Genomic DNA, 27,024 nt, shown 5'->3' with positions numbered 1-27,024 from the left:
AGATCTGCCCGTGTCTGCCTCCCAAGTGCTGGGACTAAAGGCGCAGGAAGTTGCATGACACTTTTAAAAAATTAAATTAAAAACATCGACTTGGAATCATTTTGATCACTGCAATTATTTGGTCTTTCAATAAATATTTTCAGTTTTTAATAGGTATATGTGTAAATCATTAACGTTTTTTACATTTACTCACTGTAAAAATGTAAACGTTTTTTATATTTACTTAATGCTTTTGATGTAAATAATTCAAATTTTGTTCAATTTCTAATTCCATAACCTTTTAAGTATTCCCTAGCTAAGTAAACAATGTGAAAAATTTCAAAATACAACATAGCGATTTTGCTGAAATAAAGGAAGGAAAATTAATTTATGGAATAAATACAAACATATAACACTTTTATTAACAGTCTTTTAAAAAACCACATATCTTAGAAAACATTAATGCCCCACACCATTACACACTTCACCACCCCGCCACCAACCCATACCTGTGAACAGGAAACCCAATGTGTTCTGTTCCTTGCTCATATCTGTTGTTTTGCTTTCAACCCAGCTACATCGTAATTCACACAGGTGTTTTTGAAGACAGCCTGTAATTAAGTTGTGGCTCATTTTTCTTTAATTTTTTTTTTTTTTTGGTGGTTCATTTAAGACTTGCTTTGCCTGTTTTTATTCGAATTAATCAACTTGTTTTTAATTATCTCTTTTAATTTTTTACAGATTTAATTTTTTTGTTTTTTTTAATTTAATCTTTATTAATTACAATTTATTCGCTTTGTATCCTCCCTCCCCACCCGTAGCTCCCTCCCTCCTATAATTTCTTTCTTAATCCATGCCTATGGTCTCTTTTAATTGGTATGTTGAAACTGGAGGTTGACAAATTAAGGCTCCCTGGTCAAATCCAACACACTGCCCATTTCTGAAACAGAAATATGTAACGTAGACTACATGTGGCCAACAAAGCCAAAATGTGGATTTTTTTAAGTCCCTCAACTTCTCATTTAGATAATTTATATTTAATGTAGTTATTGGCATACTTAGATGTAGGCCTGCACTTTTATTATTTTTATTTTGTTTCCTTTTCCTCTGCTTTTTGCTTTGTTTTGTTTTTTGGGTTTTTTGTTTGTTTGTTTGGTTGGTTGGTTGGTTGGTTGGTTTGGTTTGTCCTTTTCAGTCTCCCTTTTTGGTTATTTGTATATTTTTTAGTATTACATTTTGTCATTTATATATTTTGACTATATAACAGGTTGCTATAAGGACTGCATATTTAATCCTTAAAATCTACTTAGAATTAATATTTTCCCCCTTCAAGTGTAATGTGGAAACCTCAGTCAGTATCACATGGATCTCTCCATCTCCAGCCTTGTATTTCAGCCCTGCTTTACAAGCATAAACACTGAAAACTCAAGCAGACAAGGTTACATGGTCCAAAAAGGTTCAACAACAACAAAAAAATACTCAAGCCTGACAAGGATGAAAACCAACTGAAAATCCTATCCATTGCTGGTGAGAGTGTAGAAGGATACATTTACTTTGAAAGAATGATTCCTCGGCGCCTGTGAGGTTCAATTACGATAATCATGTGATAGATATCTTCATAAGACACTTTAAGACATAGATGCACGCAAAGATTTACTCATAGTAGCCCCAAACTGGAAACAGACCCAATGGTGGCCAGGAGGAGAACGGATAACCACATGGTCCTTGTTAGGCATATGATGGGGTAGAGCTTAATGAGCTGTATTACAACATAGATGACTTGCAAATGGTTAGATACTAGTCAATGGTTTGGTTTTGTTGTTGGATCTGTTGTCAGGTCTTTTGGTGTTTGTTTAATTTTTGTTTTGTTTTGGTTTTTGTTTTTTTGAGACAGGATTTCTCTGTGTAACTCTGGTTTGTCCTGGCACTTGCTCTGTAGACCAAGCTTGAACACACAAAGATCCTCCTGCTTCTGCCTCTGCCTCCTGGGATTAAAGGTGTGTGCCCCCACAGCCTAGTCAATGTTTTGGGTTTTTGTTTGTTTGTTTGTTGTTTTGGTAGGATTCCACGTGTATGAAGTCCAAGAACCAAGGAAACTAGTCTGTGGTGATTGAAGTAAGTTAGGCGCCTTTTGTCCGGTTGTTAGGGGATTTGGGAAACTGGAGAGGAGTGCAAAGGAGTATTCCAGAGGAATGAAGACGCCCCAGCTCTTATTTGGGTGGCATAAACAATTGTTAAATACAATTACTGAGCATATAAAATGTGTGGACTTTAACGTTTTTCAAGTTACATGTCATTTTTAAAGACCCATGTTTGTGCCACTGCCCTATAGCATGCTTCTAACTTTCTGCATTTGTTTGCCCATCTTTTCAGTCAGGAGTTATGACACATTGTCTTTACTCGAGCACACACACACACGAAGGCAGGCAGGCACGCACGCACACGCACAAAGACGCTATGTCTTGTTTTCTACACTAGCCTTGAACTTGCTGTGCAGCCAAGAATGCAGGTGAACTCCTGCTCCTCCTGCCTCCGCCTCTGGAATGCTGGCCCTGCACCGCCTCATCTACTCTGTGTGTGTATTAAGTTGACCTACATGAAATTACCAAATATTCAATTTTTTTTGACCTATAAAAGTGAAAATTCTTATGGTTTAAACTAAGCAATGTTTAATGTTTTTGAATAGTTTCCTTAGATTACATTTTCGGAGATGAGTGTTGAGTAAATTCATCCACATGAAAGGCTTGACAGGGCTGGAGAGATGGCTCAGAGGTTAAGAGCACTGGTTGCTCTTCCAGAGGTCCTGAGTTCAATTCCCGGCAACCACATGGTGGCTCACAACCATCTACAATGAGATTTGGTACCCTCTTCTGGCTCACACGCATACATTCAGGCAGAATACTGTATACATAATAAATAAATAAATCTTTAAAAAAAAAAAGGCTTGATGAATTTACTCACCAAGGGGATACTTTTCTTTACCTGTCATTCGACAAACTGATATTCTAACTTTTCAAGGGTCTGGCTCGTACCTTATTTTTTTAATTATTTGCATTTGTAGTCGCCTGCATCTCTTCCCCATCTGTGTGCATACTCCTGCCCAGCACTCTGCTCTTTTTATGGCTCCTAACACACTCTGCATGTGTTCAGGGACAGCCCTTTAGAAAAAAAAAAAGAAAAAGAAAAATCTAATTACTGATCACTCCAGGAACGCAACTTGTTAGGCCTCAAACCTGAGGCAAATGTGTAACTAAGCTGCTTATTTAACGTCTTAAAGCTGACCCGGCTGCCGGGTTCTCCCAGCATCCCTCAGTGCCTACCTGACACAGGGCGCTTTCAGCTGGCGTAACCAGCCCCCTACCCTAAACTTCGAGCCCTGGGACTAGGCTGCCCTTCCCTTTACCGTCCAGCCGTTTTAGCTACCCGCTCCTTTTTCTTCTACCCTTTATACTCCTGGCTCTCCCCTCCCAACTCTCCCCACGCGGTCCTGCTCAAGGTCGAGTTCACTCTGGACTCTCCCAGATGTTTCCGCCTCTGGCTATGCTCTTTCTCTTTTCTGGCTGTGCTCTCCCTTTTGTCCACAATAAATCTCTCCTCCACCATACCTAGGAGCAGTTATGGCCTTTCTTTTTTCTTTCTTTCTCCATTCAACAACAATTTATTTCTCTCACCTAGCATAGTGCCTTGTGCATTTTATTCATCCATTTAACAAACACTTTACACAAAGGACCAGTAAAGTACCATAGAGTCTTTCAAAAATGTCTCAGCACTGCCTGTTTCAAATATCTCTAGTTTAACATTCATACCCCACGTTTTGTGTTCCACGCTAGGACATTCTAATGTTTTATCAGTGCTCTAACCCAAAACAAAAACTGTAGTCCTATGTGGTAGCCCACACCTTTAGTCCCATAGCTCAGGGGTCAAGTCGACATGAGTTGCAGGCCAGTGAGGGCTACACAGTGAGACTTTGTCTCAAAACAAAACAAAACTCTGAAAGTTTAGCTCTAAGTTTATTGACTGCAGACACCATTCCCTAAAACGCAACGCTAGGGAATTCGAGACCCAGGGGCGTTAGTAAAATCTAAGTCAGTCGAGCGGCCACGGACTTTCTGCGAAGGACTTTTTGTCTGCGAAGGACAAAGGAGTCACTGATATCCCAAAGGACAACCGCGCAATGAAAATGTAAATCGTGGCAGCAACAGAAAGCGCAACAAACGAAGACGGGCGCACCCAGCCACTGCTCCAGGACAAGGTTAAAGCAGGCCACAGCCGGGGGACGAGGGGCGTGGCGATGCAAAGGCCCGCCCCGGAGAGGGTGTGGCTACGAGCCGGCGTCTAGGGCGGCCGTAGGAGGGGAATGGCTACTCGGGCATGGAGAGGGGCGTGGTTAGGGAGGGCCCAGAGGAGGCCGGTGGCTACGGGGCGGAGGCGCGGCAACGGCGGAAAGGGCAGGTCTGCGCGGCGGACCGCGCTCGTTCCCGAGGCGACTCGTGGACGGGGCCGCGCGGGAGCGCCATGCGTGCGCGCCTGGGCCTGTGAGCCGCTCGGGGATGGACAGCGGCTCCGTGGCGGGCGAGCGGCCGAAGCGCACGCCGGGTCGTCAGCGCCTCCCGCCCTCCGGGTACGGAGGCCCAGCGCGCCCCGGCTTCTCCCCGCTGCCGGGCGGACGGTGCTGGCCGAGGCTTCGCGGACGGGCCGCCCGCGCGTCCCCGCTGCTGCTCCTCCTGCTCGTGCCCTCCCCGCGCCTGGCCGCCACCGCCCCGCGGAGGACGCTGGCCGAGCGCTCGCGCCCGGGCCACGCCGTCCCCGCGGCCGCGCTCGGCGCCGGCAGGAGCGCGCCGGGCCGTCTGCAGCTGGGCGCCGGGCGGGCGGCCGCGCTCGCGGGCAGCCGGAGAGGTGAGGCAGGCGGGAAGGCGGGTCACCCCGGTGCCGGGGCCCTGCCCACGCCGGGGCGAAAGTTCGGGGCGCACAGCCCGCGTGCCGCGGCACCGGCGGACGCAAGTACTCGGGTCCGCCCCGGCACACCTGTTGGAGCCGGGGAGACGTAGGCCAAGGGCAAGAAGCGGGTGCCCAGGCGTGCAGGTCCGAGGGGCGCAGATCCGGGGATGGAGGGATGGCGTTACGCTTTGATTCCAAACTGTATTGATTCACTCATGGCCCGCTGTCCCCTGTTCTGACTGGCACTTTACTGGCAGTTTGGGGTAATTCAACGAAACCTTTTTCTTTCTGGAGCGTACTTCATGCAGGACATGCAGCACGTGTGTATTTTGTGTGTGTGTATGCACTTATCCATACTAATTTTCCATGTACTAATTTGACAGATACTATAGAGAAAAGTAGAAGCGTTGTGCTTAGGAAGTGAAGAGAGCCTCGGTTTGTGCGTTTAAATGGGGTAAATTGGTCGGATTCTTTGATGTGTCATAAGTAATTGAAGGGAGGAAAAGGACATCACTAAACTACGTAAGATAAACCAGCGGGAATGTGCTCACTGTAAATAGCAGATAAAAATCTTATCTCGTAGGCTAATCAGCAAATGTGGCATACTTACTTCTTGGGTAACCTGTTTCTGTCCATTAATTGCCGTCCGCACCGACGCTTTCGTTTTCTGTGTTTTTCTTTGGGTATTGCTTGAATCTAAAATTTAAGAATACTTAAGGCTTGCAGAGGAGCTCATAAATAGTTCCAAAAGATGAAGGACGCTTTGTATGCAGATGGGAAAATGACCAGTGAGTTTTATGTTAGTGCCTTGTAGGAATTAGGAGTTGGGGATGGGTCAGGCTTCTTATTTCTGTTCTTAGCTTTCTTTCTCCCCATCCCCCCCTTTTTTCTTTCCTGTTTTTTTTTTTTTTTTTTTGAGACAGTGTTTTTCTGTGTAGACCAGGCTGGCCTTGAACTCACAATGATCCCCTGTGCCACCCAAGTGCTGGGAGTAAAGGCTAGGCTACCACTCCCTGCTTGCTATACTTTTGACAGGCTGTTGCCTTCCAGTTTGTTCACTTTTTATGATTTGCCATTTTGGAGCAAAGGAAGGGGGTTCTCATTGTGACACCATTTTGATGTCATTCTTCAGTCACACGTGAAGATAGATGCATTTTTTAAAAAGGGAAACATTAGAAACAAGAGCAGGAAGCGTTCATGCTCATTTTTAAGCCATCAGCAAGTTTTTCCTTTATTCTCTGCCCAGGGTTTGTTCGGTTTTGTGCTTGGGTCCTTAGGACATAGATCTCCTTCAGGATGTTGTGCCTTGGAACTTTGCACTTGGTGTCTCATCCATTCAACTTCCTCGTCTAGTCAGTCTTGCCTCTATTTGGACTTCTTTTCCAGTTACAGTCTTTAACATGCTTTTCGCTATGATGAAGGTCTCCAGAGAGGAGAATTCCAGCTTACATTCTACCACTCAAGTTACTGGCTTCCTGCTGTGGTTCCTGGGAATTCAGAACTGCCAGGTCCTCAGTGTTGTCCTAACAGAGAGCAAGGTGGCATTCCCTTCCCTCAGCAGGAGTGGAATGCCAACTGGGAAGTGGCCAGCCCTTTTCCCTACTTTTTAGAAGATAGCTTTTAAGCTATTTCTGGTTCCAGTTGTTTCTGGAAAAAGAGAAGGAAAAAAAACCTACAACTGTACAAATCACTATTAGGAAGAGTTAGCAGTGGTGGTGTGTGGGTCTGAGGACCTAGCTCAGTGAATGAAATACCCAGGACCAGAGCTCAGGTCCCCAGAACCCACATAAATACTGGGCTTGCCTGTGCCTGTCATTCCAACACTCAGGTACAGTTTGGGGCATTCTCTAGCCATATCCATGAGCAATGGGTTCAACTGGGAGACCCTATCTGGGCAAATAAGGTACAGATTGATCAAGACAGATGCCAGACGTCAGTCTGAGGCTTCTGCAGGCAGGCATACTTACAGTATATATGTACCTGAATACATGTGCATTCACACATGTGAGCTACCTTGTGGGAGCTGGGAATTGAACCAGGACCTTCTGAAAGAACAGTCAGTACCCTTAATTGACAGGTCTTCTCTCCAGCCCGTTAAGGTTGTTTTTGCTCTGCTGCGTAGCTCCAGTAGAGTGAGGGTGGTGTTGATGTTATCAGTCACAGGCGTTGCTGTCGCATTAGAAACCAGGAAGTGAGGACCAGAACGACCCTGTCATACACTGCAGACCACTGGTTCCCATGGGTCGCAAACCCTCTGTGGGCATCACACAGACTTGTCACTTGGGCTAAATATCAGATGTCCTGCATAGTGGATATTTACATTATGACTCATAACAGTAGCAAAAGTACAGTTATGAAGTAGCAACAAAATAGTTTTATGGTTGGGGGCGGCCACCACAACATGAGGAACTGTGTTAAAGGGTTGCAGGAGGTTGAGAACCTCTGTTCTAGACTCACATTTTTCAAGCACTTCAACCGGTAGAATAGGTGGGCAGAGGGCTAAGAGGAGTTAAGGTGGCCTAGGAGGACCCCAGGAGGAGCGCTTTCATTAGCTTTTGAGCTAGGTCTGCTTTGTGTTGGACAAGCCTGAGGAGTGTCTCATAATGTAGCACTGAATCCAGGGCCTCAAGGACACCAGGCAAGCACTCTACTAACTAAGCCTCATCCCCGGCCCTAGACATTCCTCCTGTGCTCTCACAGAGCTGCCTCTGGTCCTGGAATAGAGACAGATGGTGATGGAAAGGGCCCAGGGTGAAGTGAGCTCAGGGCATGAACAGGTAGACTAGGGTGGGGCCATAATCTAGATCCTAGAGGTTGTTACAGTTTAGTTAACAAAGTGTAAAAGGATTCCCCGCTTGCTGTCTCGAAGACCCTCTGAGAAAGCTGAGGTGACGCTAGCCCTGAAAGCAGCTGGTCTGTCTGTGTCTGCACTGCCTGGATCACTGGATGATGCCGATGTGGAAATCCAGAAATAAGGGCTGAGGCAAGGCTTCCCGTGCCAGCTTGGAAACATGGGTAAAGGAGCAATAAAGGCTGTTCTTGACCTGCATAGAGGAAGCAGACAAAGTTTATGCTAAAAATATAACAGCTGGGAAGCTAAAGCAGTAAGGGCCCGTTTTTACCATCGGGTCTGCATTTTTATGACTTGTCAGGCAGCCAGCATTGCTGAAAGTGTAGCCAGCTGTAGTCTATAGCTTGAACAAAAGTTCCTCATTTTACTTGCCCTGCTTCTGTGTCAAAATGCCTCTTTTAATAAGAAACTGTTAGGTAGGTTTGAACAATTTTCCTGGACAAAATTAAATGGCTCAGCAGGAAGCACAGGACCAAGATTCAAATCCCCAGCACCTGTGTAAGACACCAGGCAAGGTCGCCTGCAGCTTAACCTCAACATGGATGAGACAGGACTCCCATACACCCACACACACACACACACACCAAAATAAATAAAATAGTAAAATAGAAGAATTGGTGGTGGCAGAGGCAGGAGAATCTATGTGTCTCTGTGATTTCAGGGCCAGCCTGGGCTATATAGAGAGTTCCAAAAGAAACAGAGCTACATAGAGAAACCCTGTCCTTTTTTTTTTTTTCCCTAACCCAAATGTTACTCCAATTTAAAAACAAAACTTTTAGTGTTGGTGAAGCACAAAAAAGCCAGGAAAGCATTGCAGTGTGTTTGCTGTCTTCATTAGATGAGGACCCTGAAATGTTTATACATGTGTTGATAGGCCCCAGATGAAGTAAATTCACTCACGTGAACAGGTAGGCTAGGTAGGAGCATAATCTAGATCCTAGAGGTTGTTACAGCTTAGTTACAAAGTATAACAAATTCTGTGGTCTGGGAACTTGGAAGGGAGAAGCAGGGGGTTTTGAGTTCAGGGTCAACCTGAACTACGTAGTGAGGCCAAAAGAAGGAGGGTGCTCAGTAAAGTAGGAATTTAACTGACAGAGATCTTCAAAACCAGCATACATGAGAAGGATGAAGACAGGATTTTCCTTCTAAGGTTGGGGGCCGGCCCTGCACATCTGGAAGGTCTAACCAGGGCAAGTTCATTAAAATGAAACAGCAGGCATCCAGACGGGAAAGCAGGAGTAAAACTCCTTCTCAGATGCCATGTTCTTGTCTGTAGAAATGCTAGGGCTTCCCTGAAAAAAATCAGAGTCCAGCAAGGCACCAGTGAGTGCATACATATAATCTATGTATCAGCTGTGTGCGCTCTGAAAGAGAAAGTGAAACAATTTGATTCCAGGGACATAGGGATAAGTAGTGAAAGATCACAAAATGCACACTCAGTAAATTATAGAACAAACATGATGGGAGCAATCAAAGACCCAAGTCGATGGGAAGACGTCTCGGATCCATTGGTCTGAATACTGTATAACTAAGATGACATTACCATCTAATTGATTCATCGAATGCAATCCTCAAAGATCTGTGAAGGTCTTTGGGAGAAAAAGAAAGGAGTACCTATCCTAAAATTCGTATGTAGTAGCCCAACAATCAGGATAAAAAACAAACTCTGCTTCCTGATGAGAACAGATGTTCTAGATGGGTGAAATATATGGAGAGCCCCAAGGTAAACCTTCACCCAGTCAACTGACTTTCAACCAGGATGACAGGACAGGGTCAGGGAAAATGGTGCTTTGACAATTGGATGTCTTCATGCAGAGCTGTAGCCAGGCTTTTTGGCTACTTTAGTGGGTCCTTACATCTGCCTCCCTTCTCCACCCCAATCCCTTCCAGTCCCCCAACACTAGGTAGGTGAGAAAGAAGATTAGAGGGGGAAGGGGCTGTAGATCTCTTTAGACTACTTAACTGCTGATTAGGAGCGTTGAGTTCCTTGGGGAAAATTTGATCTTCACCCACAGGATATCCAATTTCTGCTACTCCTTCCTTGACAAACCGGAGCAGCAGTCTCTCTTTGGAGTACCTCAGGGCCCTCTCCAGGCTCTGGCATTTATTATATCCCCAGAATTCCAAATGTAAACTATCCTCAGCTGGCAAAGTCACTTCCCCTCTGAGCATGAGACAAGTCATAGTCAGCGGCTGTGCACAATCTGACACAGCCCCATGTCCCACACCTGGGATAAAAACAAAAATACTCACATAACTGGATTTTCAAAGAATCCCAAGTTCTCACTACACAGACCAATGAGGTTACATAATGCCTCATTATGCTGGGCCGCAGACCTCAGTGTATGAGGCAACACTGGAAACCTCTGAGAAGAAAATATGGGGGCTGGAGAGATGGCTCAGAGGTTAAGGGCACTGGCTATTCCAAAGGTCTTGAGTTCAATTCCCAGCAACCACATGGTGGCTCATAACCATCTATAATGAGAGCTGGTGCCCTCTTCTGGCATAGGTGTACATAGAGGCAGACACTGTATACAAAATAAAGAAAAGATGGTGTCAGGCTTCATACACTTGGATTAGCCAGGAGTCTCCTCCACGTAACATCACAGGTAGGAGCAGCGGAAGGGGGAATAGTTCATCAAAATTGGACTTTTCAAAAGTTATTGAGTAAGTATTAACTGACAGAAAGTATTTGCAAAAAGTCTGATAAGGAACTTGTTTTTACAATATATAAAGAATTCTTCAGTTCAATAAAGGAAAGATCAAAGCTCAATTAAAATAGATGAAAAGGCTGGTGAGATGGCTCAGTAGTTAGGAGCAAGCCAGGTATGATGGTGAATGCCTTTAATCCCAGCATGTGGAAGACAGAGGCAGGGGGATCTCTGTGAGTTCGAGGCCACCTGCTCTACAAAGCAAGTTTCAGGACAGCCAGAGCTACAGAGGGAAACCCTGAGGTGGGGGTGGGGGTGGCACTTGCTTCTCTTCTAGAGAATGTGAGTTTAGTTCCTAGCACCCACATAGGGTGGCTTACAACTGAGTTGTTTGTTTGAGACAGGATCTATGTAACTCTGGCTGTGATAAAACTCTCAGTGTATAACAGGCTTCAGACTCACAAAAATTCACCTGCCTCCGCTCATGTGTTGATATCAAAAGGTATGTACCACCATACCTGGCTAGAATTTTTTTTTTTTAAGTAGACGAAAGACTTGGATAGACATTCCTTCAAAGACGATGCCTATATATCCAATAAGCATATGAAAAGATGAGCCATATTGTTAAGTAAATGCAGGTGAAAGACACAGCAAGACAGTTGGTACCCGCCAGGATGGCCATGATTTATAAACTGGCATCATAACAGGTGTTAGTGGGGACGTGGAGAAATTGGGAGCTTCCTTGGCTGCTGGTAAGCAAGAAAGTTGGTGATGCCACCTGGGAAACAACCTGGAAGTTTCTTAAAGTAGTGAATGTCTGACCCTGCAGTCCTGCCCCCAAGGACACACTCAGGGACTGGAACCCTGGCCACAGGATCATTCATGAGAGCCACAGGGTGTACACAGCCCCATCCTTCGGCTGTTGAGCGGACGAACACTGGTACAGTTGTACGGTGAAATCTTCTTCAGTGACACAAAAATAAAGTGCTGGCACGTTCTACCACGTGGAAGACCACTAACCATCGTGCTAAGCCCACATTGTATGACTCCATGCATATGCAATCCACAGAGTACACAGAGAGTAGGACAGGAAATAGGTTTCTGATTGTCTAGGGCAGTAATGGAGATTGGGGGAGGGGTTGGGTGTCATGGCCGAGGCCTGTAATCCCAGGACTTGGAGACTGATGAGGGAGAAGTATCACTGAGCTTGAGGCCAGTTTGGGCTGTGTAGGTCAGTCTGGACTGCAAAGCAAGCCCCTGTTTGAGACGGTTAGAGTACTGGCTGAAGGGATGGAAAAAGTTGACTCTGGGGATGGAAGTCGGTTACACCATGTGTGTGGATTGTGAAGTGTTTGAACATCGAATGGCTCTTGTTTCCTGCGAAGTCTGAGCTTGCTTCCTCTCTTTTCTCTTCTAGAGCTAAGCCTGTCCGCTGGGTGCCGGCAGCTGGAGCACAGAAAGGGAAGCTTGTCCTCATCCGTGAACCGGAAGCTCTACTTTGACACCCACACCCTGGTGTGCTTACTTGAATCGAATGGTAAGGGCCCAGTCATTCAGATCAGTGCCGCTTTCGGTACTCCTCATCTTGCCTTTCCTTTCCAGCTCTTTCCCTTGTGACTTTTGAGCCTTCAGGACGCTTTGGTTGATGTTCTGGTTCGATTTCTGTTGCTGTGGTGAACGCCATAACCAAAACCAAGTTGGGAGATGGAAGGGTTTATTTGACTTACATGACATAGTCCATCATTGAAGGAAGTCATGTCGGGAACTGAACTTGAGACTGGAGGAAAGCTGCTCACTGGCTTGCTCACCTGGCTTGCTCAGCATGCTTTCCGACCTAGCCCAGGCCCTGGGGTGACACTGCCCACCACGGGCTTCGTCCTCTTAGATCAATTAGCAGTTAAAAAGACCCCCCCCCAGACATGCAGAAACAGTTCTTCAATTAAGGTTTGACCCCCCCTTCCCAGCCATGTGGCGTTGACAGCTGAAACTATGATGGAGAGCCTCTTTTCTAAGTTTTTGTTTGTTTGTTTTCTCTCTGTGGCTTGAGGACTTTCTTTTTTTTAGAAAAACACTTTTGTACTTTTGTATCCCTGTCTGACCCCAAACTTACCCTGTGGCTAAGGATAACCTTGAACTTCTGATCTACTTGGGATTACTCCTGCCTCTGCGTGGGATTATGCATGAAGTTTATGCATGTCAAGGGAATGCACAGTTTATGCAGCGCTAGGGAATGGAGCATGGTGCATTCTGGGTAAGCACTTACAAGCTGAACCGCTTCGCCCACCCTGATTTGGGGTGCTTTTTGCTTTATCAGTACAGTGGAGGTAAAGAGTACATTCTTGCTTGTTTGGGGTTTGTTGACATTTTTGTTTGTTTGGGGGTGTTGTTATATTTAAATATATTTACTGCGGATTGAGGCGGTCAGGACAGCTTGCAGGAGCTGGTTCTTCCATCCACCGTGTGGGTTCAGGGGATAGAACTCATGTCATTAGTCCTAACACCTTTATGTCCTATTTGGGGTTGTGGGGTTTTTGTTTTGTTTTGTTTTTGTTTTTGTTTTGCATCTGTTTCTTTTTTTAAGGTTTAAGATTAGTTCTATTTTTATTTACATGTGTGGGGAGGGTGCCCTCAAGGGCCAGAAGAGGATATGAGATCCTCTGGAACTGGAGTTGCTGCCAGAAAAGGGTACTGGGAACCCAACTCAGGTCCTCTAGGAGAGCAGCAGGTTCTCTTAGCCACTGACAGAAAACTAACCAGCCTGGGAGCTGACTTCAGATCCCCAGCACCACGGAAACAGCCAGGCATAATGGTGTGCCTGTCATCCCTGCACTGGGAGGGGAGACAAAACGGTCCTGAATAAGCCACCTCCAGGGCCAGTGAGAGGCCATACCTCAAAAAAAAAAAAAAAAAAGTGGAGCGTGATAAAGGAAAACTGTCAGCCCCTGGCATATGTGCACACACACATAGACCAAAATGTTTGCCATGACACACATGCTGTCCCCTGACTTATAGAACATAGGCTGTGACCTTGTACTTAATGTTCAGGGAAATATGCTGGTCCCGGTTCTCTGTTGTAGGGCACATTTATTCCCCAAGCCAGGTTTTCAATTAACATAAGGTAAGCCTTTGAAATAAGCACGTCTGTGTTCGCGTGACCGAGCTTATTCGTTTAGTTGTACACACGCGTGCTTGAACAGCTTCCCTGCAGGTGAGCCGCCATGCCCACCCTCTCTGCAGGGCGGGCGGACACCCGGAATGGCTCTGCAGCTGTCACAGTTCCCACCCTCCTCAGCTCCTGTTTGCCCCTGTGTACCACAGCCACAAAAAGAATCCCAAAGTTCCTTTTGGCATCAACTGTAATAAGGTAGATAGTAGGCTTTGAAGAAAAAAAATGGTCAAGCACCGTATAATACTTGGTTCAGCTTTTCTCGCTGAGGCCTTTTCCACCAAAGCGTCTTTCAGCCTAGGATTTAAGGGAAAAGTAGAGATGAGAAAGCGGGGACATATGCAGAGTTGTCCTGATGAGCAGAAATGTTCCTGCTTTTCTTGACCTGGAGGCTGCTGAGGGAGCCAGCCTCTGAAGTGCGTTTCCTCCCTGTCAGGGCTGCGGGCCTGTCGCAGCCTGTGTCTAGTCTCTCCCTCCTGCTGCGACACTCTCTCCTCGTTCTTCTGAGAGCATGAATGTTCCCTGTGTCTTTGTTTCCTCTCCCGAGTCCGGTTGTTTCCATGTACTTGCCTAGGGTTCACCATTCAGCAAGCAGAAATCGTCGTATCTGCATTGTGCAAGATCACGGAGACGAACATGGATATCGTCTACCAAGATATGGTCGCCAAGGTGCAGCAGGTAATGCGGGCAGGGGGGATTGGCGCACTGGGAATCTCAAAGTAAGATGTTAGTAAGAAGTAAATGCTTGATGACCTTTTGGAAAACGTATGGTAATTTCAACCATAGTTCAGAGGCAAAAATTGTAACCACGGTCTTCCTTCAAAGACGTTTGGTTAGTTACGGGCTTTTGCTTGAATGCTCACTGTAGCAACACTGACTGTAGTGGGCAAGCCCCTGGAAAGGCCGGAGCGTGGCCATCACTGCAGGTGACAGTGCTGTTCCTGAGAGCAGCATCCCTCCCGAGGAGCTGTGACTCACTCGCCCTCGCTGCCAATGAGCATTCTTCTCCTGGCTTTGTCGCTTTGGAGCAGAGGGTGACCTCACCAGGCCCTCTCTACCCATACTGTTCTGGTTTCTTTTTAGCCCTGTTAGCAAGTAGAGGTGAGAAGAAGTGGGTTTGGGGGCCAGACCAGATTCCATGGTTTTGTGTCTCTCTTCTTGTAGGAAATCACTCTTCAACAGATAATGTCTAAGATTGCTGATGTGAAAAAGGATATGATCATTTTGGAGAAGAGTGAGTTTTCAGCCCTCAGAGCAGAAAACGAGGTAAAACTACGCAGCTACACATAACGTTCTCTACGTTAAGACAGGGAGCTACACACACCCAGAAGGGCACAAGGGAATAACCCCCCGTGACTGTTGAGAGTGTGCACTGCAGATCACATCAAAATGAGAACGTCCCCAGCCATGGAAATCATGCCCAGGCTCTGCCTCAGCCCTGGCTGGTAAAACCTCCACTAACTTTGCCCGTTCTAGACCTCTGTTGATGGCGACACACAGTGTGCCTTGCCATAGCAGCACCTTTTGTTTTCATTGTCTGTGGTATTGTACTGATACATACATCATCCTAATATGGTGGATACTAGGATTTTCCCCCAGTCTGGAGTGTTAGGAATAGGTAGTTCTATAAAATGCCTCTTTCCTATCAAAAGTAGATAGATAGAGAGAGAGAGAAATAGGTAGGTAGGTAAATATTATTCCTTTAAGATTTTTTGTGTTTCCCTTGCATGTATGTTTTTGTGCCACTTGCGTGCACTACCCATAAAGACCAGAAGAAGGTGTCAGATCCTCTGGAATTGTAGTTGCTGGTGATTGTAAGCTACTATGTGGGTGCTGGGAACCAAACCCGGCTCCTCCATAAGAGCAACCAGTGCTCTTAGCCACGAAGCCATCTCTCCAGTCCTAGTTTGTTTTATTGTATGTGTGTGTACATGCCTGTGTGGTTTTCACAGCATGTTTATATAGATGAGAGGATGACCCATGGAGGTGGCTCTCTCCTTCCCCCTTTCTGTGGATTTGGGGAGTTGAACTCAGGCCGTCAGGCTTGCAAGACAAATTCTCTACCCACTGATCCTCCTGCCCACTTTCTGTCTCTTCAAAGTGTGGTATATGGCTTAGGGAGGTGCTGCTGTCTTTGTAGCTAGCTTTCATCTTTAGTCTTAGTGAAGTCCTATAAGAAAGAGTCGTTTCGTTCCTGCTGAACTCATATAGCTGTCCTTGAACACAGCCCGTAGAGGGCAGAATTGGTGTGAGGGAAAGAAAGCAAAGGAGGAATTAGAAAGAAAACAGGGTCCCTGAAGACGAATGCGTGTTTCACAAACAGTTGTTCCTCATTTGGTGTGTTCCTCAAGCGGGAGCGAGCCTGCGTTCCTGGTCTGCACCTGCGTTATAGATGACTCTAAACAGGGGCTTTGTTTGTTTAGTTAGCTGGAGGTGTTTTTGTTTTTGTCTTTGAGGTAGAGTTTTATTATGTAGCCGAGGCTAGTATTCTACTCGCTGTATAGCCTAGGCTGCACAGTCCTGCCTCAGTGTCCCAGGGCTGAGATCACAGGCTGCACCACCACACCCAGCTCAGGTAGGTCCATGTTCTGAATGTCAACACATTTCAGTAAGTGAGGGGGTTGGTGGACTTGTGCATAAACATTTGTTGTGATGTTTTGTGTCTTTCCTCTGTCACATGTCCTTGATGTTTTTCTCCTTACTTGTCTTTTCAGAAAATAAAACTTGAACTAAACCAGTTAAAACAACAAGTGATGGTAAGTTCTCTTTCTTGTCCTCGGGTGTTGTATATTATTATATTTATTTACTAATAGATAAAGCATCATAAATACAATGTATGTGCTAGAAAACTTACTTCTGTGTGGAATGTGCATAATACATTTCTGAAGCATGCATCAGGTGATGCATTAATTACCTGTGCCTATGGCCACATTTGCTAAGAAAATTTCATTGTAAGAGGGTCTGTTTTTCTTTCTTGAGATAGGGTTTCGCTGTGTATAACTCCAGCTCTCCAGCTCACTCTGTCTCCTGAGTGCCGGGGTTTGCCACCCAGCCTGGCTAAATCATTGTAAATCAAAACTGCTCTAAAGCAGCCATTCGGATCCAAGAGCTTCCTAGAAGAGGGCGTTATAGAATTCCATGTGGGTTCAGATGGTTGCTGGCCCAGCAGTGGTTACTGTGTAAGCCAGGAAAGAACCGTGGTGTTAGAAAAGATTTAGAGGAGTCTTAGAAAGCTTCATGTAACAGAGATGAGTATTTGTTCCTCTGGGAATTTTTTTCACAGATTCCATGAGGGAGGTTGTAAGCAGTGGAGCCTACCAGGCTGATGTTGGGGTTAGAGGGGATTATCTGTGCAGATAACTGAGAAGGACAGACAAAGCTGACTTGAGAGGTGGCTGGTCCTGAGTCCCCAGACACCAGGAGGCCTGGCTCCATGTCTCTGAAGCTTCTGGCATGTTCCTCCTGGGGGCAGTCCCAGGCTTCTGTCCTCAGAAGCTTCAGATTCTCACGCTGGCTTTTTCATTCTCTTTGTCATCTGCCCTCTGACCAGGAGGAAATGATCAAAGTCCGGACAGACACCAAATTAAACTTCAATCTGGAAAAGAGCAGAGTAAAAGAATTGGTATGTTCACTTATTAAATGTAAATTATTAATTGATTTCTTTTTATAATGGAGTGCTTGTTGAAGCCTTAATCTTATATAATATGCAAGAAACAATGTCTGTTTATGAAAGTATCTATTTAATGCTTATTTGATCCCACAGTCCCTAACTTTTCAAAAGCTGGTTGATTTTTTTATAATATTTTTTTGTAATATTGATTTTTTTGATAATATTTCTTGGTAATATTGCTATTATATTAAATTCTGTGCTGAACTCTGGTAAAGCATATTTCCGTACTGTCTTTTAAATACTATGAGTAGTGGTATGTTTCAATGGATAGATATTGGGTTTCTCTGGTGGATTTTATTTTATTAGTAATTCTGAGACTCAAACTCTGGGCCTCACACTTTCTACTGTGATGTCACAGTAGGCACACACACACACACACACACACACACACACACACACACGCTCTTCCTGGGCTACAGTATCCCCCACATTCTGTTGACTGTTTATTCCTGTCTGAGTTTTCTCATCTTCCCGCTCCGACCCTCTGTAGCTTAAGTAACATAAGAAGGACACTTTCTTTCTTGTAGCATGAGAAAGCTGGGGTGCGTGGAGCACTTTTGCACCAGCGAGACCTGGGTGGCGTGCAGAAGAGTCCTCACAGCTCTCCATGCCCTTGTCATTTGTCAGTCTGTCTTCCATCACGACGTGTCATAGTGAGGAATGACACTAATCCTGGAACCCAGACAAGCGCGTGTGTCTGGAACTGCCGCTGGATTTCAGTGGCTAAGTTGAGCTTTGTTATGCAGAATAATTGCTGGCCCATTGCCTGTCTCTAAAATGATATGATCCTTTTTCAATCACAAAGATCTATCCACCCAACATATGGAAACTTTCAGTGACTTCCTTGACCGGAGTCTAAAAGAGAAAACCTAGCCTAGGTTTTACTGCAGTTCACCTGGTTAGAAAGATAATGCGCTTGTGCATAACTAAGCTAGAAAGGAATACATCTCAGAGATGGGGAGCTGCAGGGCCTGAATATAGATGAAAACCTGTGACTGTATAGGATTTGCTGCTGAGGAAACCGGCCTTGGTCCTCTGAAGCCAGGGCAGTGCTGCGTGGCAGCACTGGCAAATGTGCAAACCTGCACCGATGCAAATGAGGGGTTTGGCTTTCTTATCTCCTTGGTAAAAATTAAAATACGAATTTCAAATTCAAGTTAGGACTGAGGCTGTAACTCTGTGGCAGAGCACTTACCTTGAATGTGCACGGCCCTGGGTTTAATACTCAACACAGCCAGGGAAAGTTAGCTGTGGTAACATTTACAGCCAATTTCTACAGCAGGATGTGGATCCACAGTACTGATGTTCTGGAGTTCCCGGAGACAGCGCCACAGAAGTGTCATTTTAATAATCATGACTGTGTTGAGATGTAGGCCTTTCTTTTCCCTGTATTTGTTAATGCTGTAAGCTTAAAGGTGGTACAGAACGGCCAGCTCCACTCTGCCCCCTGGTGGTGATGTGATGAGTGGCAGTGACCCGAAAGCCTCCTATCTTACATAATCAGTTAGGGTCCTCGTGGCTAGGCTGGTCCTTAGTTCAGGATCCTGGAATTTGGGGACGTGTTTTTACCACTGCATATTTTATATTGCCCCAGTAGTTTGAAGACATTTTATAGCTAAAATTTTTCTAGATACTTTAAGGCATTTACATTTTTTCCTTAAAGCAATGTTGTCTTTAAAATGTTCGTTTATGCTGCAGGTTGCCCTTTGCTAAGTTACATACTAATGCTCATTATTATGGAAACATGTCTGGCTTTTGTTTTATTGTCAACAAAGCTGTACTAAGTCTTTTTTACTAGCGTTAATAGCTAACAGCCTTCAGGGACACTGGGCTGCGGTTTCCCAGAGTGCTTTTGGTTGTTGTTAAGGCAAACTGGGATGCTTTGCTCTCGTATTCATGTTATGCTTCATGACGGTAGTATAACTTATCACAGGATCGTATTTCTTGAGCTGTTTTGCCCTAATAGTATATTGTTCCTATCATATCTATAAACGTCGGTAATGTCTGTCATGCTTGTAGTGACGGGAGCATTGTTTTTTTAAGTTAAATTGATGTCTCTCCCATTACTTAGCCCTCCCAAACCCAAAAGCACCTTGATAAACACCCGTATAAATGGGACCCAAGAAATGCCCTTCTAAAAGTGGGCAGGACCCAGTGATATCCTAGCCAAGAGACTTAAAAAAAACAAGAAAGAGTAAAGAGAAATAGAAAGGAGCCACACATCAACAGTGTCTTGGTTTCCTTTGTGGTTCTGAGAGTCTCTCCGTGACCAAAAGCAACCTGGGAGGAAAGGATTTATTTCAGCTCACAGCCTGTCGCCATCATCTGAGGAAGTCAGGGCAGGAACCTGGAGGCAGGAGCTGATGCCGGGGCCAGGAGGGGTGCTGCTTACTGGCTTGCTCCCTTTGGCCTGCTCTGCCTACTTTCTTAAAGAATCCGACCATCAGCACAGTGAGCTGGGCCCTCCCACATCAATCACAAAAATGCCCCACAGGCCAGCCTGTTGGGCCATTTTCACAACTGAGGATCCGCCTTCCTAAGTGACTCCAGCTTATGTCAGGTTGATATTAAACCAGCCAGCATAATCAGTGAGTGTAAGTAAGAAGCCACGACTGCAAGAAAGAGCAGGCAGGCTGCGGTGGTGCAGGGTGGCCGTCTCCTGTTCTGGGGAGCAGTGAGCTCTAAAGGTTAAAGGCGCCGGGAGGAAAGTGGACTAGACTCTAATCATGCTGCGTGTTTGTTTCAGCATTCACTGAACGAGAAAAAGATGCTGCAACTGAAGACAGAGATAGTGTCCCTGGTAAGGACTGAGGGTGACTTTCCTGTCATTCTATTCATGTCTGCTTCTCCCTGTGCACGGCTTTGGGGTTAACCATCATCTTGCATGTTACAGGAGAATGCACATTGTAATAAGATGTATGGAAGAATTACTGTCACAGCAATTTTATGTGCATAATTGAATATCCTGTTTTAAAGATTTACTGTAAGTGTGTGTCTGTGTGGGTCTGTGGTCTGTGGGTATGTGCATGTGAGTGCAAGTGCCTGCAGAGGCCAGGAGAGGTCACTGGATCCCTGGGGCTGGAGTGACAGAAAGTTATAAGCTGGGCAACATGGGTGCAGGGAAGCAAACTGTAATCCTTTAGAAGGACAGCAAGTGCTCTCAACTGCTGAACCATTTCTACATCCCTGGGGTCATTTATGCTGCAAAATTAATCTTTTTCTTGGGAGGGCTACACAACTGGGCGTGCGTACACCTGTAACAGTCAGGGGTCGGGCTCAAGTATCTGCCTGAGTAGCTCTCCCCTTTCTGTTTCAAGACAAGGTTGCTCGCTGACCATGGAGCTCAGCAGCTGGCTAGACTGGCTGGCCAGTGAGCTCCCTGGATCCACCCGTGTGCCTCTTAGCACTGGAATTACAGGCACACGCCTGCACGCCTGGCTTTTGCCTGGGTCCTGTCTCAGGTCCTCATACTTCAGTGGCAACCATTCTTCTCATTGAGCCGCCTCTCCAGCCCCTAAAACTGTGCCTCTAAAACCCTCATTCTCCACCTCTTCTTCCCAGCTCCAACAAGCTCCTTTCTGCTTTCTCTGTGTTTAGTCTTCCAGGTAACCCTGTGTAAGGCGGGTCAGGGTCTGTCACCGATTGGCTTCAGTTAGTGGACCCTCCGGGATCCGTCCATGTTGCTGCACGTGGCAGGGCTTCCTTTTTAAGGCAGAGTAGTGTTCTGTTGTATCATCTATCACACCTCACTCATTCAGCTCTCGATGCAAACCAGGGCTCATTCTGTCACTTGGCTGCTGTGTAAAGTGTGACAAGCATGGGTGCCTAGACATCCACACTCTGAGATTTCTGCTCCGAGTTCTTTGGGGTAAATACCCAGTAGTTGAGTACTGTAGGACTTTCAGACATAACAAGACAGAATCATGTTTATGAATGTTAGATCTCAGTGATTGACAAATATTATGAACGTTGAAATCTCAGTGATTGACAAATGACAAAATATAAAAGATACTGCTTATATTTTTAATTTACAGCATGAATTAAATCCTGTTTTGTGTATGTATATGTGTGTCTGTATATGTAACATAACTTAGCAGTAGAGTGTGTGTAGCTAATGGGGTGAGGGATGCATTAATGGGTTGCCTAGGACCTGTGCTTTAGGAGACAGCCATGGATATGAGGACCTTTCTCTGCAATGGCTTCATTTCCTTATTATTTGAGAACATTGATATCAGTAAAAAACTATTTGTCCTTGGACTTTTAGTAGAATGTTCTCAGTGTTCTTATGCATCAGCATAACAGCCAGAGTCGCCCACTGAGGGTTAAACATGTTGCCTGAAGTTGTCTTATGTTAGGAGAAGGCATAAATCAGCTCCTGGTGGCTGAGCCTCGTGTTAATAAAACACTTGATGTTTGACCTGTGAGAGAAGACAGCCTGGAAAGATGTGGCTAGAAATAGTATCGAGACAGCACTGTGGCTGTCAGATCTAAGGCCATGTTCATTTCTCAGCAGAACTTTTGAGTCTACTGTCCCCTACAGGGGCCAGACAACAGAGACTAGACGTCACTGTCATCCACAGCAGGCTGGCCTCATAATGCCACAGCATGTAAAGCAGTCTGTGGTTCTCAGAAACTTTTTCATATAGATTATTTGCCCTTGCTTCTCTCAGTAGCTCTTGTGGAGGCAAAACCAGTGGTGGTTTGTTGGCGTGGTATGTTTTTAATTCCCTTTTCCCACAAAGAATGAAACTGAGACAGGAGACAGTAAGGGCCCCAGACAGTGCAGCGTGCTCTGAGGCGGGCAGAGCCAGGACTAAACCCCCGGCTCCAGCTTGTCAACTGTGCCTGCAACCTACTGAGGAAGAGCTCTGGGTCAGAACAGCACCCACAAGCTCTAATCTTCTCAACCTCTTTGCTTTAAAAAGCATGCCCAGCAAGATAGAGCCCTGACCCAGACAGACAGGAAGATAGAGACGGAGGTGGCTGGCCTCAAGACGATGCTGGAGGCACACAAGCTGGACACCATCAAATACTTAGCAGGTAAGACACTCCACATCTGAGTGTTTAAAACAATGAAAAGAACGCAGTTAGCCCCATACAACACGGGGGGGGGGGGCCGGCAGCATGTGCCATTGGCTGGCACCTTTCTCCTGCTTTAGCATATTTTTGGCCAATCCTGTCCTCCTCTAATTTGCATTTTGTGGCTGTCTTACTTCATTGGTGACACTTCCTAGGGCTGGTACCCATGTGTGCCCCTGTGGAGGCCGGAGGATGACATGGCTTCTCTACTCTGTCGCTCTACTTCATTCCGTTGAGGCAGGGTCTTTCCTGACCTCGGAGCTAGGCTGGCACCCGCAATCCTGTAGCTGCCCTCCCCACCCCCACCCTCACACACGAAAAGCTGGAGTTCTTGGCACGCACAGATTTTCACATGAGTTCTGGGGGTTCAAACTTGACTTGCAAGCACTGAGTCATCTCTCCAGCCACAGGACAGTCTTAAAAAGAAGTTATTTTTAAGCCAAAGAAGAAATAGTGCCATCAAAAAAAAAAAAAAAAATCACCATTTCAACTCCGTTCTAACATTTCAGATTAATCAAGTATTTTAAAGTTATGGTAGTGTTTAACGATGAATTTTGCTCCTTATATTGAAGTGCACAGCACACAGGCGTGTGCACGTCAATCCTACAGTTGTGGTTCTAGCCTTCATCGAAATGTTTTCTGACTGCCGGACACGTTGGCACCCAGAGGATGCCGGCTGCCCAGCGGAGAGCTGTTCTTTAATAAACAGTGTCTCACCGATTGTAACCCGGCACCCCGTACGCTGCTTCCGGGTCTTCACTGGTACAGGGAGCGGGGAAGAAGCATGTGTGTGCATTTACTAAGTGGCCAGCCGTCCCTCCTCACTCTGCCCTCTTAAGTGACTTCGGCACCTGGTACGGTACAAAGAGAAACTCCCCCAGGGACTCACTCCCAGGGCTAACGGTACTCTCGCTTGTTCTTTCCTGCAGGGTCTGTGTTTACGTGCCTAACCGTAGCTCTGGGATTTTATCGCCTGTGGATATAACAAAGTGTCTACCTAAAGAAGTTTTCATTGTTTTGCCTTCAAGGCACCAGTTTGTTGCCCACCTGCCCCCTATTTTTTCTTCTTTCAAGTTTTAATTTTAATTTGACTTCATGCATATTATTTATTTCTGTGCAAACTGTGGATCCATAATGAAGGTGAAGAAGTCAGATTTCTTAATCATTCTTCGGAGCATCTCTGTTTAATTGGCTTTTTGGCCGAGCAGTGTGGACCACACTTTCAAGACTCCATTCAACCAAACCGATGGACTTGGTCTAACCTTGCAGTATATGACAAAAGTAAATACTGGGACAGTTTGCTCCAGCTTTAAGAGTTCACAATATGGAGAAGTGGGGAGCTCATTTTGAAAACAAGGTAGTATTAAATCTGAAGAATCCCTGGGATCCAACCCAGAATCCCAGCCCTTCGGTGCCTTATCAACAGCCACTCCCCGCGGCTTCTGCGGCAGCAGCTGCAGGGTTAATGATTCAGCTACACTGATACACCTTAGGGGCCTTTGTCTTGGGTTTTTATTGTCTCAGTAATGTTGTTAATGTTCCTTGCAACTGGAAGTCTTGGTACCTAATGAAGCTCTGTAATTCCAGCGAGAGTTCTCTTACTGCTGTCACTCATGTGCTTCTGGTTTGAGACAAAGTCTTGCTGTTTAACCCAGGCGGGCTTCAAACTCACAGTCCCACCTAAAAGCCACCGTGCCCAGCATCTTTACCTTTCGGAATGTTAGCCTTCCCTCCCCCGCTTCTTCCTCTTTTCCCTCATGATGTGGGCGGTTAATGCCACACTCATGCATTACCTGCCTAGACAACTTGTCATTCTTGAAATGAAACCCTGCTTCAGAGTGTGGTTTAGAGTCCGCTTCTTCTGGTGTCCGCCTGCTTTTCATAAAACAGGCTGCACTTCGCCCCTGTGGGATATCTGGGTGCTGTGTGTGCTTTTTAGAATGAGCACACCTTTGCCTGTGAGCAGCTCAGGTTGTCACTTGCCCAGTGAGAGCTGTGCCAGGCATTGGCATCATCTGCGCTGATTTCTTCCGTGGCTGAAGACATCCCCTCACCCACCTCACCTCTGCATTTGAAACGAATAGACCCTGGTGCAGCTGCAGTTATTTTGGAGATGTGCATTCCCCTCTTGTTTAAATTGTTGGCTGGCAGATGAGAGTGAGCTTGCCCCACAAAGCACAAACGCACAAGCTGGTGCACGGTGCAGAAACCACAAGAGACCGCCACCATCAGATTGGTGGGATAAATCACCCCTTGTCACTGTTCCAGCCACGCTGCTAAAAATAAAAGCTACCTTTTGTTCCTTAGATGTAATTTCCAAGTTTGAGAAATCATTAAGTTCTTGCCTCTTTAGAAAACATTTGCATTAAAAAAAATTCTGAGCCCCAGATAACATGCAAATCAAGTGCTTTTGTATTAGAACAGTATCAGGGTGAAATAGAAGTTTAGCCTTTCCAAGTAGACAAGAAAAAGGAGTTGTAACCACCTAATAAAATAATTGGTTGACGTATTCTCTCCCCCTGTGCATCCAGCAGAAACGCTGCAGGCCCCCACAGTGCCATCCCAGTTAGACCACAGTTAACTGCCCCGTGTCCGCATAGCTACAGAGAAGGGGCTGGAAGCCCCTTAAGTCTTCTTAATGAAGACAGACTCCTGTGCAGCTGGGTTTTACAATGTGGGCTAACCTTGGATAGGTTGAAAATGGAGGGTACTTTCCTCCTGTCCTAATCAAGTATTCTGTAGGGAACACATCCTTATGTCTGACTCAAGTGTTCCTTACCACTCCAGGCTTTGATTTTTGCTCTAGAGTTCTTTGTAGCACAGTACAAGTCTCATTTGGCCTTGGAAATTGTACTGTCCTTGAGGGTGTGGGTAGCATGCATATCTGAAGTTTTGGAGAGTTCAGGACTACATCCCCTTTATTTCCTAGTGAACTTGAAAAGCATTGAGCTATAAATGTGGATGTCCTTCCATCGCAGCCCTGGACACACAAGAATGGTGGAAATGGTGTGACCAGACACTATACTGAACCTCGCTGAAGCTTCAGAGCGCTTAGGAAATACCTGGCAAGTTTCCAAGCAGCAGCCTTGAGTCTGGCCTGTTGGGGAGTGGGGGGTGGGCATTAGCAGTTGCCACATGGGGAAGAAGAGTGCAGTGGGGAAGAGGCTTCTAAACTCTTTTAAAGGGTTCCTCTGCCTTCCTGCTGGGTGTATTTTCTGTCCCCTGTTTTGTTTTGTTTTTTCCTGGTGGTACTCGCTGGAGACCAAACCACAGGCCTGAATGCTCTGTCATCCTGCCTCAGCCTCCCAAATGCTAGGATTATGAGCATCAGTCAGCAGGTCTGGCTCCTCTGGCTCATTTCACTCCTTTCCTGCCTTTGCAAAGCCCCGTTGGGACTCTTTCCTGGAGACTCTTGCTTTGATTTCTCTACTGCTTTTAGTCTCTTGCTTAATATCTGACATGATTTTCCTTCAAGTATGCCAAGCACCTCAGGTAAAGAAGCCACATTCAAGGCAGAAGTCTTGCTGGAGTCTCAGCTCTGAATCCTTTAAGCACCAAGATCCTGAGCCGCAGCAAGCCTGGGCCTGGGCTGGCCTGTCTTAGGCCTTGGCATCATCTTCCCTTGATTTTCCATGTCCCTCCTTCCCAAGCCTTTCTGCCTGCTAATTAACCTTGTCACCACTATGATCACATCCGTTCCCCAACCCTTGTGTGCTGTGTGCCAAGACTGGAAGAGCCTGCCCTAAAAAACTGGGGATTTTAAAGTGATCAAAGTTGTTACAGCTTTTATGGCACTAGGGCAAAAATGTGTTAACCAGGAATAATTTATTCTTCATGTATGTAAGATATTTGAGAATGTTCAGCCTTGTTGGAATTGTATTGAGAAAATACCTTTTTGTAGATTTGTACTTACATTCCTTCAGTGATAATCCAGATCATTTTGTAACCCTTTCATCGCCTCAGCAAATGTTCAGTTTTATTTTATTATTGTATAGAGTGAATATATTTTATTATCTAAGATGACAGAGTTAGGTTTGTGTGGCTAGCACACCTTTCTCGTGGTTCAGGTTGACCGGGTGAAACCAGAGTGTACCTTTTCTCTGGAACAACTGCATCTATACTGTTCATTCCACCGCTTGTAAAATGATACCGCTCTGTTGTCTCTAGTGAACCACAAATTATTACCTAAAAAATTTTATTTACAGAGGAAATATATTTGAAAGCGAATGTCTGATTTGCAAAATAAATTTTTATTTGAAAGAATTTATTTTTAGCATCTGTCTGTAAAGTGCTTTAACTCCCTATACGAGGAAAAATGGTAAAATTCATATGTGGGGTTAAGTTACCAGAGCCAGGGAAAAGCAGACGTCCAGGGCCTTCAGAGTCCACTGCTCTGTACCTCTCCTTGTTCCCACCTGCTTGTACACCGCAGAGTTCCTGCTGTTGGCAGCCACAGTGACCAGAGAGTTCCCCAGACCAGAACTCTGAAGCTAGCCTTGGGGGTGGAGAAGCAGCAAGCAGATTCTTCACCTTAGAAATGCTGGTCCTGGGTGGGACTCTTCAGGCTGACCTTGAGTCAGGAATGGCTGTCCCCAGAGGCATACAAAGGAAGGCTTTGGGAAGGTGGGGAAATGGAATGTCAAGATAGCCAAACTTTCTTGTTGAGAAAGGTGGAAATACTTCACCAGAG

At 45.7% G+C, this 27,024-nt stretch overlaps 1 protein-coding gene across 1 annotated transcript; it reads left to right on the top strand.

Moving 5' to 3' along the window:
• Positions 1 to 4,401: 4,401 nt before the first annotated feature.
• Positions 4,402 to 26,597, top strand: Mcur1 (mitochondrial calcium uniporter regulator 1). The gene is made up of 9 exons (XM_021630372.2): positions 4,402 to 4,875; positions 11,837 to 11,956; positions 14,160 to 14,263; positions 14,750 to 14,851; positions 16,300 to 16,341; positions 17,136 to 17,207; positions 20,002 to 20,055; positions 22,181 to 22,295; positions 23,264 to 26,597. The coding sequence occupies exons 1-9, from the start codon at positions 4,530 to 4,532 to the stop codon at positions 23,317 to 23,319; spliced, it is 1,011 nt and encodes a 336-aa protein (XP_021486047.1). The 5' UTR covers positions 4,402 to 4,529; the 3' UTR covers positions 23,320 to 26,597.
• Positions 26,598 to 27,024: the final 427 nt, after the last annotated feature.

The sequence above is a fragment of the Meriones unguiculatus genome, chromosome 19 (genome assembly GCF_030254825.1).
Source record: "Meriones unguiculatus strain TT.TT164.6M chromosome 19, Bangor_MerUng_6.1, whole genome shotgun sequence".
NCBI classification, from domain to species: Eukaryota; Metazoa; Chordata; class Mammalia; order Rodentia; family Muridae; genus Meriones; species Meriones unguiculatus.
Note: the sequence above shows the minus strand (reverse complement) of the source record. Positions and strands in the feature narration are given on the sequence as shown.